Source organism: Benincasa hispida, chromosome 8, assembly GCF_027475165.1.
Source record: "Benincasa hispida cultivar pf3 chromosome 8, pf3_genome.v1.1, whole genome shotgun sequence".
Classification (NCBI taxonomy): domain Eukaryota; kingdom Viridiplantae; phylum Streptophyta; class Magnoliopsida; order Cucurbitales; family Cucurbitaceae; genus Benincasa; species Benincasa hispida.
This window is the reverse complement of record NC_143485.1, coordinates 9,495,754-9,510,793: the sequence shown is the minus strand read 5'-3', so window position 1 is coordinate 9,510,793 and position 15,040 is coordinate 9,495,754. Positions and strand designations below refer to the sequence as shown.

At 34.0% G+C, this 15,040-nt stretch overlaps 1 protein-coding gene across 1 annotated transcript; it reads left to right on the top strand.

Annotated features, from left to right (window-relative positions):
- Window positions 1-690: 690 nt before the first annotated feature.
- Window positions 691-11,722, top strand: LOC120083348 (protein SEMI-ROLLED LEAF 2-like). The gene is made up of 19 exons (XM_039039074.2): window positions 691-1,212; window positions 1,451-1,525; window positions 2,163-2,278; window positions 2,894-3,008; window positions 3,203-3,331; window positions 4,415-4,462; window positions 4,854-5,035; window positions 5,111-5,307; window positions 5,428-5,720; window positions 6,023-6,172; window positions 6,297-6,863; window positions 6,961-7,107; window positions 7,977-8,049; window positions 8,667-8,794; window positions 8,980-9,180; window positions 9,294-9,431; window positions 9,522-9,647; window positions 10,328-10,561; window positions 11,043-11,722. Exons 1-19 carry the CDS (start codon window positions 1,084-1,086, stop codon window positions 11,202-11,204), a joined length of 3,210 nt encoding a protein of 1,069 aa, XP_038895002.1. The 5' UTR covers window positions 691-1,083; the 3' UTR covers window positions 11,205-11,722.
- The last annotated feature ends 3,318 nt before the right edge of the window (window positions 11,723-15,040 follow it).

Below are 15,040 nucleotides of genomic sequence, written 5' to 3'. Positions count from 1 at the left end.
ACTCAATGTTGCTGACACGATCGAAGACGTATTCGTCGTAGACGACAACGACAACAAGATGAACCTAATTTAGAGGGACATGAAGACAGCCCCATATGGGGTAAGGGCTAGGGGGTCGTCTTTAAATTTCATGTAAACTTATATTTTCAAATTAAAGAACTAATTGTAAATCTTCTTTAATATCATGACATTTTTTTTTAATATAAGTACAGAATAATTATGTTTTCATAGTAGATTAAATATATAATTAAGTTCAATAATGAAGAAATTTGTGGACCCGACCCTAAAGTCTTAATATTGTTGTACATCTCCGATTAAAAAGAAATAATTAGTCAATCTATTTTTTTTTAAAAGAAAAAAATCGTGGACTAAGTCCACGAGTCTCCATGCGACCGGTCAATCAAGTCAGTCGACGTGTTGCTGACTGGATTAAACTTTAATCGTGTACCCCGTACACAATTTTTTCAAATGGTAATCGTGTATCGTGCACACGATTTTACTACCCTACTTTTGTCAATACTTTCCACTCCCACCTATTTTTAAAAGTATTTTCTCATATACCCCATTTTTATCAATAATTTGAAAAAACACTATATTTTTTTAACTTCATCCTATTTTGGTGCTAAAAATAAATAGGAAAGTAATATGGAAAATAATAAGATATAAAAATGAAAAAGGAGGAAAGTAGAAGAAGCGGGAAAATAAGGGTACCTAATTTGGCAGTTGGAAAGAGGAGAATGAGAATGCGAGTTGTAGGGCATTTTGCGAAAAGCCAAGAACCAGGAGATCAAATAGCCGAAAATGGAGGCGATGTGGAAGATGAAGGTATATAATCATTTTGTTGTCCTCCATTTTTGTTTCGGTGGAGGTCTCGGAGATCCGGTGCTCTCGCGCTCACATACCGGAACCGGACGCCAATCCCTTCTCACCATTTTCCGAGGGCAAGGGTTTATTCATTCTCATCTCGATCGGGTCCTCCTCCCGGAGCTTGCAGCGTTTTCCCCAATCCCAATCAACCTCCCTACCGAATGTATTTGGTTGTTTAACGGGATTTTTGGGATTTCCTTCTCCTGCTAACGGGAAATGGTTTCGCGCCAAGTGTTGCCTGTTTGTGGTACTCTCTGTTTCTTTTGTCCTGCTTTGAGTACCAGGTCTAGGCAGCCAATCAAGCGCTACAAGAAGCTGCTTGCTGATATCTTCCCTCGCTCTCAGGTTCTGCTTCTTTTCTTTCTCTATCCATTTTTCAGTTGCCATGTTTGTTGGTGAAGGGAATTGAAGCTTGTTTGGTTGGTTGGGGTTTTTTTTTTAATTTTTATCTTTATCTTTTTTTTCTTCCTGTTTAGATGGCTGTATATTTTATGTTATCGTTGCTCATTTTCAAGGGGAATGTTGGGTTGGACTTATGCTATTTAAGCTTCTGATATTCAACCTTCTTTTCATGTTATGGCAGGAAGAAGAACCTAATGACAGGAAGATTGGTAAATTATGTGAATATGCATCGAAAAACCCTTTTCGGGTTCCCAAGGTGCGGTTATTGTCATTAATATGTCGGAACCCCGTTCTTGGATTATTTTGTAAAATTCTTTTTATTATAATTTATTTTTTGTTAATATTCATCTCACATATCTAGAGCCAAAGATAATGTGTAGCAATTGCTATATAGATTGAACTGCTATTGACAAGGAGGTTATGAAGGACGGTGCTGAACTATATTGACATAAATCAAGCATGGCAGATTTCTCTGTCCTTCTATTTTTTTATTTTTTCCTTGAGAAGTCTATGATAGAAGAGTTGATAATTAGAAGGTCTGTCGGAAACTTAGTTGTCAAATTCAAGCTTCTTTTTTGTCCTTATATGATGATGCTTGGTAGCAATTCTACTGTTTACTTAGCCTTGTTAAACGCTTGAGTTGAATACGCTAGTTTTGCCTTTCTTCCCATTAAAATTTGATTCCCAATATCAGAGGTCAAGCATTTTATTTGGTGCAATCTTCTATAGTTTAAACTTTTTTGGATGCTTCGGCTGTTTGTCATTATGATATATTCATTGCTTGGTCCCTCAGGTATGGAGGCCATAGTACTTTCATGATTTGTATTTATAGTATGTTAATTTTTCCTCTTAATAATTTTTTCTTCCGTGAATTTTTTATATTCTTTTTGCAGATCACAACTTATCTTGAGCAGAGATTTTACAAGGAATTGAGAAACGAGCAATTGCACTCTGTTAAAGTCATCATATGTATCTACAGAAAGCTGTTATTTTCTTGTAAAGAGCAAATGTGAGTTCCTTATTTAATTTTGTAATGGAAGTTAAATCTTTGAATATCAATACCATTTTCCTGGATCTTTCTGTGAGAAGGCTATAAACTAGCACCAGGAAAGCTAAATTTGGTTGAGTGGTGCAAGTTACTAATACGTGCTTACATCTCAGTCATCACTGGTCTTTTAAAGTTTGTTTCACAATGAATTTTGATTAAATTATTTTGATACTCGGGCTCCCATTTTTATGATATAGATTGATAGTGGATGATGTATATGTATGAATCTTCTGCATTTGTTAATGATCTTGAGTGTGTTCTTGGCAGGTCTTTTCCTTATCAATGGATTTCAAATCAATCGATTTTCGTAATTTCACTTCTTTATTAAAATGTTGTGATTCATATGTAAAATGAAATTAAATAGCTAAATTTTGTAAACCATGGTAACTTTTAAGCCATATGAGACTGTAAATTAAGTTATTTTTCTTCAGAATAAATTTTCTGGAAACCATTTGTGATTTGTGGAGAATTGGCCGGTGGATATTAAGCATGCTTATTCATCTTTGATGTCCTAACCTGAAAATATACTACTTACATGTATTTGAAAGTTGTAATTGGCATAAATAACTATTGCAGGCCTCTATTTGCGAGTAGTTTGCTTGGCATCATCCACATTCTACTGGATCAAGCACGTCATGATGAAATGCGAATTTTAGGATGTCAAGCCCTCTTTGATTTTGTTAATAACCAGGTAAGGATTACCAAATGGTATGCTTGCTTTTCGTAATGTTGTTTGGTTTAGGACTTCTCATCTTATTTCATTTATCAATGAAATTGTCTCTAAAAAAAGAACTTTTTTGTCTACTTTTGGAAGGTTGTGATGAATTAATTTACACTCATTCCTTGTAAAGTTCCTTATATTTATGTACATTTATAACTGTGCAGAGGGACAGTACCTATATGTTTAACTTAGATGGAATGATTCCCAAACTTTGCCTTCTAGCCCAAGAATTAGGGGAGGAAGGGAGAGAAAAACAGATGCGTTCTGCTAGCCTTCAAGCCCTCTCAGCTATGGTAATCTGCACTAAAGTTTATTTGGACGTATTACTATGTATTTTATCTTTATGCACGTACTTTATGTGTTGGCCTTTCAATCTCTTAGTAACCATAAGATTATGGAAACAGGTGTATATCAACAATTCTTTTATTGATAATTTGTTTTTAATGAAGCATGTGGTACGAACCCAGGCTAACTGTGTATCAACCAACACAGTTACAGAGAATTTCTTAAGAAAATTCTAGTAGCATACACAGGAAGGAGAAATCCCTGTTTCCCTCCAAAATTTTATGAATTGAAGAATGGAAAACTACTTTCCATAATCAGGCGCAAAACTAATCCTGTTAAAATATGTCCCAATTTAATTGAGTGAAATCATCAAAATGAAAATTTGGGTTGCATACATAACCTTTGGGGCAACTTCTCTGCGGTTGATGAAATGAGTCGGCAGATTAATTAAATATTAGCACAAATACACTTACGTACTAAAAGAAAATTACACATCTTTTAATTGCTACAAGAATTGGATTTTTGGTCTGTTCAAATGGCAGCAAATCCATCACCTTCACTAGGGGGAGGGAGGGGCATTGAACCAGAATTGCCAACGTAAGAACATATTATTGAGACACCATGAGAACATATTGCTGAGAATACCCAAAAATAAATTGTTATCCTGAACTAAGTTTTCCTTTCCAAAGTCTGCTCTTCTCATGTGCCTTTTCACTTTTTAAATTGCATTTTGTATATAAATATATCTCTTTTATGTACCTGTTTTTGCTGTTGTATCCGCTTTCTTTCATGGTCAAATTACAATGACATTTGAGACATCGGTTCATTTTTTTTGGTGCAACTGTTGCTGTTGTCTACTAAGTTGTATTGGTGCAACACTAGGCACTCTTTTAAGAATTTTAATCTTGGCTATTTAGTTACAAACTGGAAATCTCTTTTGTAATCAGCTATTGGTACTTGGGGTCTCTCCTTATTTCATTTATTCAATGAAACATTTCTTCTCAAAGAAAAAAAAGACTGTTTCTGTTGGAGAATGCTATTTGCTTTCTTTTTAGTCCGGAAATAATTTCTTATGAGTGTTTCATCTGCAGGTTTGGTTTATGGGTGAATTTTCCAATATATCAGCAGAATTTGACAATGTAAGTTGCTTTGCATTTATCACATCATTATCATTTTCTCACTTTAGTTTCTGGAACTATTGCCAGCCCTTTTACCGTTGGTTATTTAAATTTTCCTCCGTATTTTGTTTCTGCTAGGTCTTCCTCTGCAAGTTTAAGACTTTAATGGTTATATTTATAACCATGAGGAAGTATATGAATACTTTAGTGGTTAAGACTACATGTAAACCCCCCCTCGCACACACTAAACCCTGGATTTACTCTCCTTTTTAAGAAGATTAATGCTGTAGGTAATCCTTATAGTCGTGGGCTGTGAGAAGTATGCTGATCTCTTGTTTATTTTAGATATTTTACTTGTCTGCTTAGTATTATTTCTTATGTTGGTGGTATAAACTTTCATAAAAAATTTTAGGTTATCTCTGTCGTGTTGGATAATTATGGAGACCTTAAAAGTACTTCCACTGCTCCTTCCCACGACGGGCAAGATACTCAGGATGCAAGTGCTGAAGTAGTTCCCCATCTGCAAGAACACTTGACAAGGGTGTCTTCATGGAGGATGATAGTAACCGAAAAGGGGGAAATTAATGTATCTCTGTAAGTTCATGTCTTGGAACCACATAATTATATTTGTATCAACTTTTCAAGTGATATCATTCTTTTATGTAACAGAGAAGATGCAAAGAATCCAGAATTTTGGTCAAGGGTTTGCCTACATAACATTGCTAAGTTGGCTAAGGAAGCTACTACTATACGACGTGTCTTGGAATCTTTCTTCCGTTATTTTGATACTGGCAATCTTTGGTCTCCAGAACTTGGGCTTGGTCTTTCTGTCTTGTTGGATATGCAAATAATAATGGAGAATTTGGGTATTGTTTTCCTCTAAAATTTTTAAGAGTTTTAGCCTCTGAGATCTAAACTACTACTTCCGACTTCTTATATTTCTATAATTGTACCAGTGATTTTCATGTTTATTTTTTCTCATACAGGGCACAACTCACACTTTATGCTTGCAATTTTAATCAAGCACCTTGATCACAAGAATGTTCTGAAAAACCCTACCATGCAAATTGACATTGTTAATATTGCCACCTCCCTTGCTCAGCAGACAAATGCCCAACCATCAGTGGCCATAATCGGTGCACTAGGTGATATGATGAGACATCTTCGAAAAAGTATACATTGCTCCCTTGATGATGGTAACTTGGGAGCGGAAGTTGTCGAGTGGAACCGAAAACACCAAGCATCAGTTGATGCATGTCTTGTAGAATTGTCGCGAAAGGTAATTTTGCTTTCATTTGTGCTTCTCGAGATGCTCTCAATCATTTTGATGTAGGATTTATGTATGCGGATGTAAGTAATTTGTTCCTATTATATAGATAGCAGTTTTCATATAAAAGAGCAGGTCGTTCCATTGTAAATTTACATGTAATACAGTCATAAAGATCACGTGTCGTTTCGTTTGACTTCTGCATGCACACTATGAATCCCTATGAAATCTTTTCAAATTAATTTTACTTCTTATAACCTTATAACTTGTTAACATTGTTGTGGATTTTGTGTTGATTTCATTCAATGGCTTAGGTTGGAGATGCCGGTCTTATTCTAGACATGATGGCTGCCATGCTAGAAAACTTGTCAAATATTCCTGTAATGTCTAGAACATTAATTTCTACTGTGTACCGTACAGCCCAGATTGTGGCATCAATACCAAATCTTGTGTATCAAGACAAGGCAAGAGCGTCTAATCTTTTTCTTCTCCCCTAAATTCTTGAAGATTGTGGTTCAATCTTATTCTCCACCTTTTTTTCATCACCGATCTCTACCCCAGCCCTTTTAAACTTAAAATGTTTTGCAGGCCTTTCCAGAGGCATTATTCCATCAATTACTACTGGCAATGGTCTGCTCAGACCATGAAACTAGGGTTGGTGCTCACCGCATATTTTCTGTTGTTCTTGTTCCATCATCTGTCTGCCCACGTCCTCATGCTTCTGTACCCCACTCTGCAAAGCCTACTCATCTTCTAAGGACACTCTCAAGAACTGTGTCAGTGTTCTCCTCTTCAGCGGCACTTTTTCAGAAAGTGAAAGTTGAGCCTCATTCTGCACAAGAGAACATCTTTCAAAAGGTGGACGAAAAACCTATAATTCAACAGCCTACAAAAGTTGAAGGTGACTCCATTTTTAGCAGACTAAAGTCAAGTTACAGTCGGGTTCACACGGTGAAGAAGGATCCATCAATTTCAGTTCCAGCTTCAATTATAGAAGAAGAGGAAGAGCCAAAGATCAACAATAATACTATGATGAATAGACTGAAGTCTAGTTACAGCCGAGCTTATAGTATGAAAAAGTCTGCTAGTATGAAAAAATCTACACCTAGTACAGTTACTGATGAGAAACCTTTGGGAAGTTCAGAAAAGGAACAGGTATGTATTTGTTGTTTATTATTGTTACATTAAGGTATTCCTCTATTACTGTTTCCTCATGGTCTAATATTATCATTTTGTTGAATTAAAACTTCAGACAACGTTCCTTAGGCTTAGCAGCCGCCAGATTACCAATCTTCTCTCATCAATATGGGCACAATCTATCTCTCCTCTCAATAAACCTGAAAACTATGAAGCAATTGCTCATACGTATTGCCTTGTGTTGCTATTTGCTCGGACTAAGGTAAAATCATTATAGTTAGTTTATAGTTAGTTCAATCACTATATGGAATTAGTATATATTTTGGGCAAGTCCTGAGGGACGTAGTCTAGATTTCCTGTCAGGTCATATTTATCTCTTATTCTTTGGTTCCTAACGTTAAGTTGTGAACTCTTTTTTTTCCTTTCATTTTCCCTTCTTTTAGTGTTGACTACCATTTTGACAGCTATGATAGCGTCAATCATTTTTATGGCTATGGTATGCTAGAGATATAAAATTACATATAGAAAGTAAGTAATAGTCTTACAGATACCTAGGGTAGTCAATTACAAGATACTCATAATTTCTGATCATGTAAAGTAAATATATGTCTTGATAATGATATGGATACCATTTACTATTTTGCATCAGCTGGTAATATTCTTCAAACGAATTTGTCAAAAATTGCATGCTCCTTTTATATTTTTTATTTGGGATAATAATTAGATTTTTCATGATTATATAAATTTTACAGTCCAGGATAATTTGCATCAAGTACCGATGAATGGGTTTAAACTGTTAGGCACGAGTTTTAAATGGAGATATGCTGGATTTGCTCTGAATTGAGAAGGAAACTTATGGTGGAGAAGTAGACTTTTTCATAGTTTATCATATTTAAAATTCATATAAGAACTCAGCTCAGCTTCTGACTGTGATGGAGAGAATTGAAATCTTAGTTCTAGTTCTGGTGAACTGTAACAAAGTTCTGATGGGAACATGTTATATTAAGACCTTAGCTTAGCTTATGGTTATTGGTCAGTTTGCATTACTGTCAATTTGCTTGATTATTTGTCCAGTACCGGTAGATGAATATCCTTTTATAATTGTCCTTGTGATATACTCTGTGTTGATAGAACTCCAGCCATGAGACGCTCATTCGAAGTTTCCAGCTAGCATTTTCCTTGCGGAGCATTTCCCTGGCTGGAGGTAGAGACCATTCTAAGTTATTAAAATTAGATTTCATATCTACTGTTTCTGATATCTTGCCAGATTTATAATCCTGTCGTGCTGTGAAAAATTTGTGATAACGAACCCAGTTTTGCTCTACCTAGAAATTATGTGGTAAACCCTTGAGGCAATAAGTTGTAAGCTTTTTCTATCTTATATTACTTTTACTTTAAGGTCCTATAATGGCTTATCATCTTGATTTGAATCTAGAAATTTGGCCTCATAAAAAACCTGATGCAACCTAGATGTGGGTTCATTGTAGAAATAATGGTGATTTCCATGTCTTTGTAACAAAAAAATGAATAATAATAAATAAACAAACTTTTTCTTTGACTGATTAAATAAGTGATTTGGTTTATTTAATCAATATATGAGTGTTAGGTTGATTAATAATCAAGTGGGTTGAGCTGGCAGGGTAACACTTCAGTGACTAAAAGTGTGAAAATGGATGTAAAAAGTGTAAAAACGAAGATAATATTCCAAATATATTATGACGAAAAGTTATTTTTCATTACTAGTCAAGTAGTCATACGACCCTTTGGATGGGCCTTCATTACGTCATCTCTACAACTAAAACGAACTTTTTCAAATTGCAGGACAATTGCAACCATCACTTCGTAGGTCCCTTTTTACGTTGGCAACATCGATGATCATCTTCACGGCAAAAGCCTACAACATCGTGCCTCTTGCTCCTCGTGCTAAAGTTGCCCTTACTAGTGAAGTAGTACGTGCAAAATTTTTTGTTGCTACTCTAATTCATGTGTAGTACTAGTGTGTCTACCTTCTAGTTTGACATCTCTTTACTGGATATATAAGTAGGTTCTCCTTGATCTTATTTTGGATTTCAAATAAAATTAAGGTTTTAGGTTTCATGAGTAAATTTCTTCTACTGATTTTTACTTTTAACAGGTTGACCCATTTCTACGGTTGGTTGATGATTGCAAGTTACAAGTTGCTAATTTAGGACAAGACCATCCCAGACCAGATTATGGATCTAAGGAAGACAATGAAGCTGCCGTGAAGTCACTTTCAGTTGTTGATACAAGTGACAGCCAATCTAAAGAGTCATTTGCTAAACTAATTTTGCAGACATTGCATAATATGTCAGAAGTAAGCATTACTTTTTTACTGCAAATAATAATTTATTTTAGTATACCACAAAATTGATTGCTATAATTTCCAATTCTAATAATTGTAACGAATTGTTGTGTTCTTTAAAGCAGAATGTGTTATCTTCTATTAGAGAGCAGTTGCTTCAAGATTTTTTGCCAGACGATACTTGCCCATTAGGAACTCAATTTTTTGTCACACCAAGAGAAATTTATCAATGTGGACCAAAGAATGATGAAACTTCTAACCCGGTTCATTACATTTCATTCATCTCATGTGTCTAAGATTTCCAACGATATTCAAGTTATGGACTTCGATTTACATTTTGGTGTATTTTGTAGGTTGATCCCTTATTTTCAATGGATAATGACAATATAAACGACGAACCTCAAAGTCAAAATGATCTTGAGGTAGAGAAGGTCCCAGAAGGTCCAAGTCTTATGAGTGCTGATGAACTTTTGAATTTGGTAAGTAGCTAAACTTTGCACATGTGATCATATCCATTTGTAGCGAACATATAAGATGAACATTCACAAAGACAACAAAATCTTGTTTTCTATAGTCTCAAAATTTATTCAAAATTTACGAAGATTTAAACTACAGAATCAAGTGTCCAAATTGGAGGAAAAGGGTAATAGAATCAAGAATGTAATTTACTTATTGCGAGAAAAGTAAAAATGTTCTGGAAATATAATAAATAATCAACAAACCTCTCAGGGTTCAGTATGCAGTATACAATGAAAAGATATATACATTTTTTCATGCAATTCCTGACATTATAGTTGGTAGTTTATCTGGTTGAATTCAAGGAAATGCTTATGAAAAGCTTGATTTTCTGAAATAAAATAATATAATAAAAAGTAAGAAGGCTCGAGTTTAGTTATCCTTCGTTTATTCCATTAAGGGTTCTGTGATCTGCTACGGTGGTTCAAATTAATTCTTTGCCGTGATATATTTTTAAATTTCTTCCAACATTTTCGAAGTGATTGATGTTTGCAGAAGTATAAGCATGAGTGGGAAGATATTTTTTGTCTAACCTATTATTTTCTGAATCGATTCATCTTGAAAGATGGGAATGCAAATGCTTGCTATCCGTTATCTTTATGGTTTAACTAATGTATCTTCCTATTAACAATCTATGACACAGATATCCGATATAACAAATCAAGTTGGAAGGTTTTCAGGGGCCTTACCCACAAACATGCCTTACAAAGAAATGGCTGGAAATTGTGAGGCTCTTTCAGAAGAAAAGCAGCAAAAAATATCCAATTTCATTACTCAACCAACTAATGAAAATTCAGTTAGAGCATCCACTCATGATGATGACAATCTGCGCAAAGAAGAGCCTTCGCAACGCCATGTTCACTTCGCTGTAAATAAGGTACTTTCTAACATACTCCTGGCTTCTGATCAAAATCAATACTTGATATGGAGAAAAATTAAAATGGAATAATTCTTATTGAAATTGAGATCTTATTATTCTCTTGGCACGTATTTTGGAACCTTTATCTGCCTGCTTTCATAGACTGACAACAGCTCATGTATGCTTAAGTGTGTCCACCTGCTCTTATGTGATAGGAATGGTATTAGGGTGTATTAGAGTATAAAGGATATATTAGTAAATTAGACAGAGTGAGTTATGGAATTTGTTATAAATCTATAAAGAGAATAGAGAAGATAGGCAATATTTTGGTGAGTGATTTAGGGCTTAAGTGTTATCTCGAGAGGAGAAGGTTCAAGTACCTCAAATAAGTTGGTTTATCTTGTATTGTGGTTACCGTTTATATTTAAATATACTCGGGTCTATCATTATTGCTATCCCTTTCTTGTAAAATCTGACTTTGAAATTCACTGAAATGCAGAGTGGCAACCCTTTTGTTGACTCAGATGTACCTATGTACTGCAATTCATCCATTAACACTTATCCAGCACTTTGTGCAACTGAGTACCAATATTATCCCCACCTCATTCAACTACCATCCTCGAGCCCATATGATAACTTCCTAAAGGCAGCTGGTTGTTAAGTTATGGAAATGGACATCAAAATACTTCGAGGCATCTCAGTGGCAGTGATGATTGGCTATATAATTTCAAGATGAGCAAGCAAAGCTCCTCTGGTCTGCATTCTGCTGCTGCTGCTGCTCCAACCATTTTTCTCACCGAGCCAAACATTCAGTCAAGTTCTTGCCATCGTTTTTGTATATCTTGATTTGATTCATTTTCTTGATGGCGGGTAATTTGTTTTCCTTCATCCAGTTGCATGTTTGGATTGTTGAAATCATTCATTTGTTGGTGTCTTTGGATATGTATCATATAGAGAGATAGGTCGTTGTTAGATGAGATTGGGCGTGATGTCTGTTTATACTTGGGGGATTCCATGGTCATCTCTGACCAGAAGGTGCATTCATAGGGGTTCCTTTACCTGTTGGACTGTCATAGGTTTGTAAGTGATAAAAGGGGGCGATTAATGGAGATTTGTTTAGCTGTATATTTTGTAACAATTGTCTTGTATTTACGGGTGTAATTATTTCCTTTTGTAACAGTTGACGGCTATTCATTCTAGGCTATATCAGTGGGCTTATCTTATGAAAGGTCACCCTTATCCCACTAGCCCATTTTATTTAAATGCTCACTCTTGACAACCCAAAACAAGAATTAAAATTTTTTTTTAAAAAAAGGATAAAATTGAACGGAAAAAAAAAAACTATTTGACATTTGATAGCACAATGGATATGCCAAACACAAGTTGTACAAAGTCAATATATGGCACATATCATACATTTGACTTTGAATCAATTTTGAGAGTAAAATACAATAAACTCATTTTTTAAGCATATAAGAGTATAAATTTATCGACATTGATTTTCTTTATGTCATCTATGTGCATCTCCAATTGACTGTGGCTACCTTCTATAAGTTCATCACACTTGGCCCAAACCCCTTTTTAGTCTTTATTTGTTTGTAATAGTCATTAGGTTACTTTTAAATTTTTAATCTTTCATAAGCACATTAGGGTTTTCATATGTTGGCATTTATAAGCCAAATTTTCTTCATTTGTAAAAGTAAGGTTGAATGATGTAGAATTTTGAATGAGTGTTTCTCCCTCTTTTGAGCTCTAGTGAATTGTGAGTCCCCTTTTATAATCCATGGAATTGGTTGCAAGCTTATAAAAAAACAAGCAAATTTGATTGATCAATAAACTTGTGTATATTATTTCAAGCCTTGGGTAAACAACTAGTTTTTCTCTTCCAATTTAGTTGATCAATCAAAGAAAGTCCCCACTCCTTGACCTTCCTCTAGCTCATATTCAAATGTAAGAATGATCTTTGAGTTGATTGTACATGTGGAAGTCACATGACCAAAGGCATCTAAGATTGCCATGCCATTTTAAAGGTGTTTGTATCAAAGACTATAATGTGTGAGGGAGTCTAGATGTGATTCATTGTTGGATTTTCTTCTCTAATTTTTGTGATAATCATATTATATTCAATTTCTTAAAAATGGATGATAGTGATGCAAGAATTTGACCTATATATTAGCTGGATAGGGTGAGCAGTCTTTGTAATGGTAGGAAGAGATCAAGCTATTTTTAGATCAGCTATTTGTTTGCTTAATAAGGAGATAGTGGTTCTCTTGTCTTAAAATTATCTCAATACTTCTTGTTTTATTCATTTTTTATCATCAAACCATTTGAACATATAACTTAATTGATTAAGACATATACATCCTCTTTATATGAACTTCTCTTGAATCACACATTACACGTCACTTTTCTTATCGAAATATCTAGTGACTTTTCTAATTAGTTTCTAGGGAAAGTTTCATGTAACAACCCAACAAGTCAAATTAAAGCCACATTTACTAATTTGTAAACAAAATTGCCGCAATTGTGATAGTTTACGCTATGTATCAATTGTACTGGATCTCCAATCGTATTGATGAGGATTCCTTTGATTGTGTTTACTACACACCAACACAATCATATAAAATCCACTGATGTCGTTTATTTCCATAAGGAAGTGTAATGAAAAGGTTAAATGATGAAAAGTTAGTAAAAAAAATAATGTGGATCCCACGTAATAATTAAACATAATTGGATTGATGACCTTTTCCTTCGTAATAGGGTTACATTTGTTGATTATATATTTCATAATGGGACTCACATTTCATTAAGATTATAGAATACTGGGTATACAACAACATAAATAATCAAATGAGACAACTGTTCAAATTATCATCAATGGATTATGTTTACAAAAAAAAATAAACATGGTCTGATAGCAACAACATTAAGTGCATTTGCAAATATAATGATTTTTTCTTTAAAAACAGAAATATTTATGCCCCAATTTAACCATTTTAAGTAATTCTCTTCTTGCACTCATATATCATGAATAGACATCTATCATAAAAAAACACAAACTAATTCTCTTCTTCCACTCTTCTTGCACTTATATGTCTATCATAAAATAAACATGGTCCATTTGATTATTTTTAATGTTGTTTACTTGTGTTCTGCATCCGTATTGACACATGGTGACCACTTCCAAATCTGTAATAAAAAAACACAAACTGATTGATGAGCAGAGCGCGTGCTCAATCCAATTTCATATGCAAATTACGTTGTATCATTACCGTTACCATTACCATTATTGTTATTGTCTCAAAGGAAAAAATATGAATTTTGACACTTTTACTGTTATTGTTACTGTTACCGTTACCGTTTGACCCTTAGAAGTAATGGTAATGGTCATAGTAAATGTGACAAAATTAATAATTCTAAGTAAACGTGATCAAAAGCAATTCAGATACATTTGTGATTTAGGCTCATTACAATTGATCCATCAATAGAATTTTATTATAATTACACAAATTTTCATTACGATTTGGTAAATATGACCTAAATTTTTAATTTATTTATCATATATATAAATTTAAAATAATATAACCTTTGAGAGGAAAATACCTTTTTGGTCTATAGGCGTTTTGGGTCTTGTTTCCATTTAGTCAAGTTTTAAATGTTACAATTTTACCCTTGACAATTGACTTTTGTTTCAATCTTATTCCTAGACGAAATTTGAGTTTTCCTCTATGGTATAAACGTAGTGAAACTAGGCCCAGCCTCATCCGTACAAGGAACCCCCAAATATAGGAATGAGCTACAAAGCTTAGTAATGAAGGCTAATGCCTTGGGGGTTCGGCTTGTTTCTCCCCCACCTTTTAGCATTCTGGCCTCAGGAAAAAGAAAGAAACCCAAAATTAAAAGGAAAGAAGAGAAATTAGGCCATGTTTCCCGAGGGAGGCCATCTTCTCTCAGGCCCGTAGTCTTCTACTTCTAGTCGACTGCTCTATGATGTTCAAGATGTACACTTTTAACTTTGATTTTTACTATATAACTCGCTTTCAATATGAAGTTTTGATTTCTTAAAAAAAAAAACTTGTGTTAACATCTATTAAATATTAGTTTTGAAATAAATAAAAGAATTATAATTAATTAAGTTTCTCTATTTTTCATCACTATTATAAATTTATTTTAAATTGTCACTTCATTCTTTTAAATTAATCAATAGACATCAACATCAAAGACTGAGGTGAGTATTAGGGAAAAATCGAGTTTAAATGTGTAATCTTGAAATCTAGAGACAAAATTAAAACAAAACTCAAATCTCAATGAGTAACATTTTAAACCTATGAACTAAACTGAAATTAAATTCAAAACTTAAGGACTAAAACTATACAATTTTGAAATCTAGAACCAAATCGAATTAGTTCGGTAATTGATATATCATATCAGTAAAATTAACAAAATAGTATATAAGTGATATTTATCCATACATAAAAGTTTAAAAATACTTCAAAC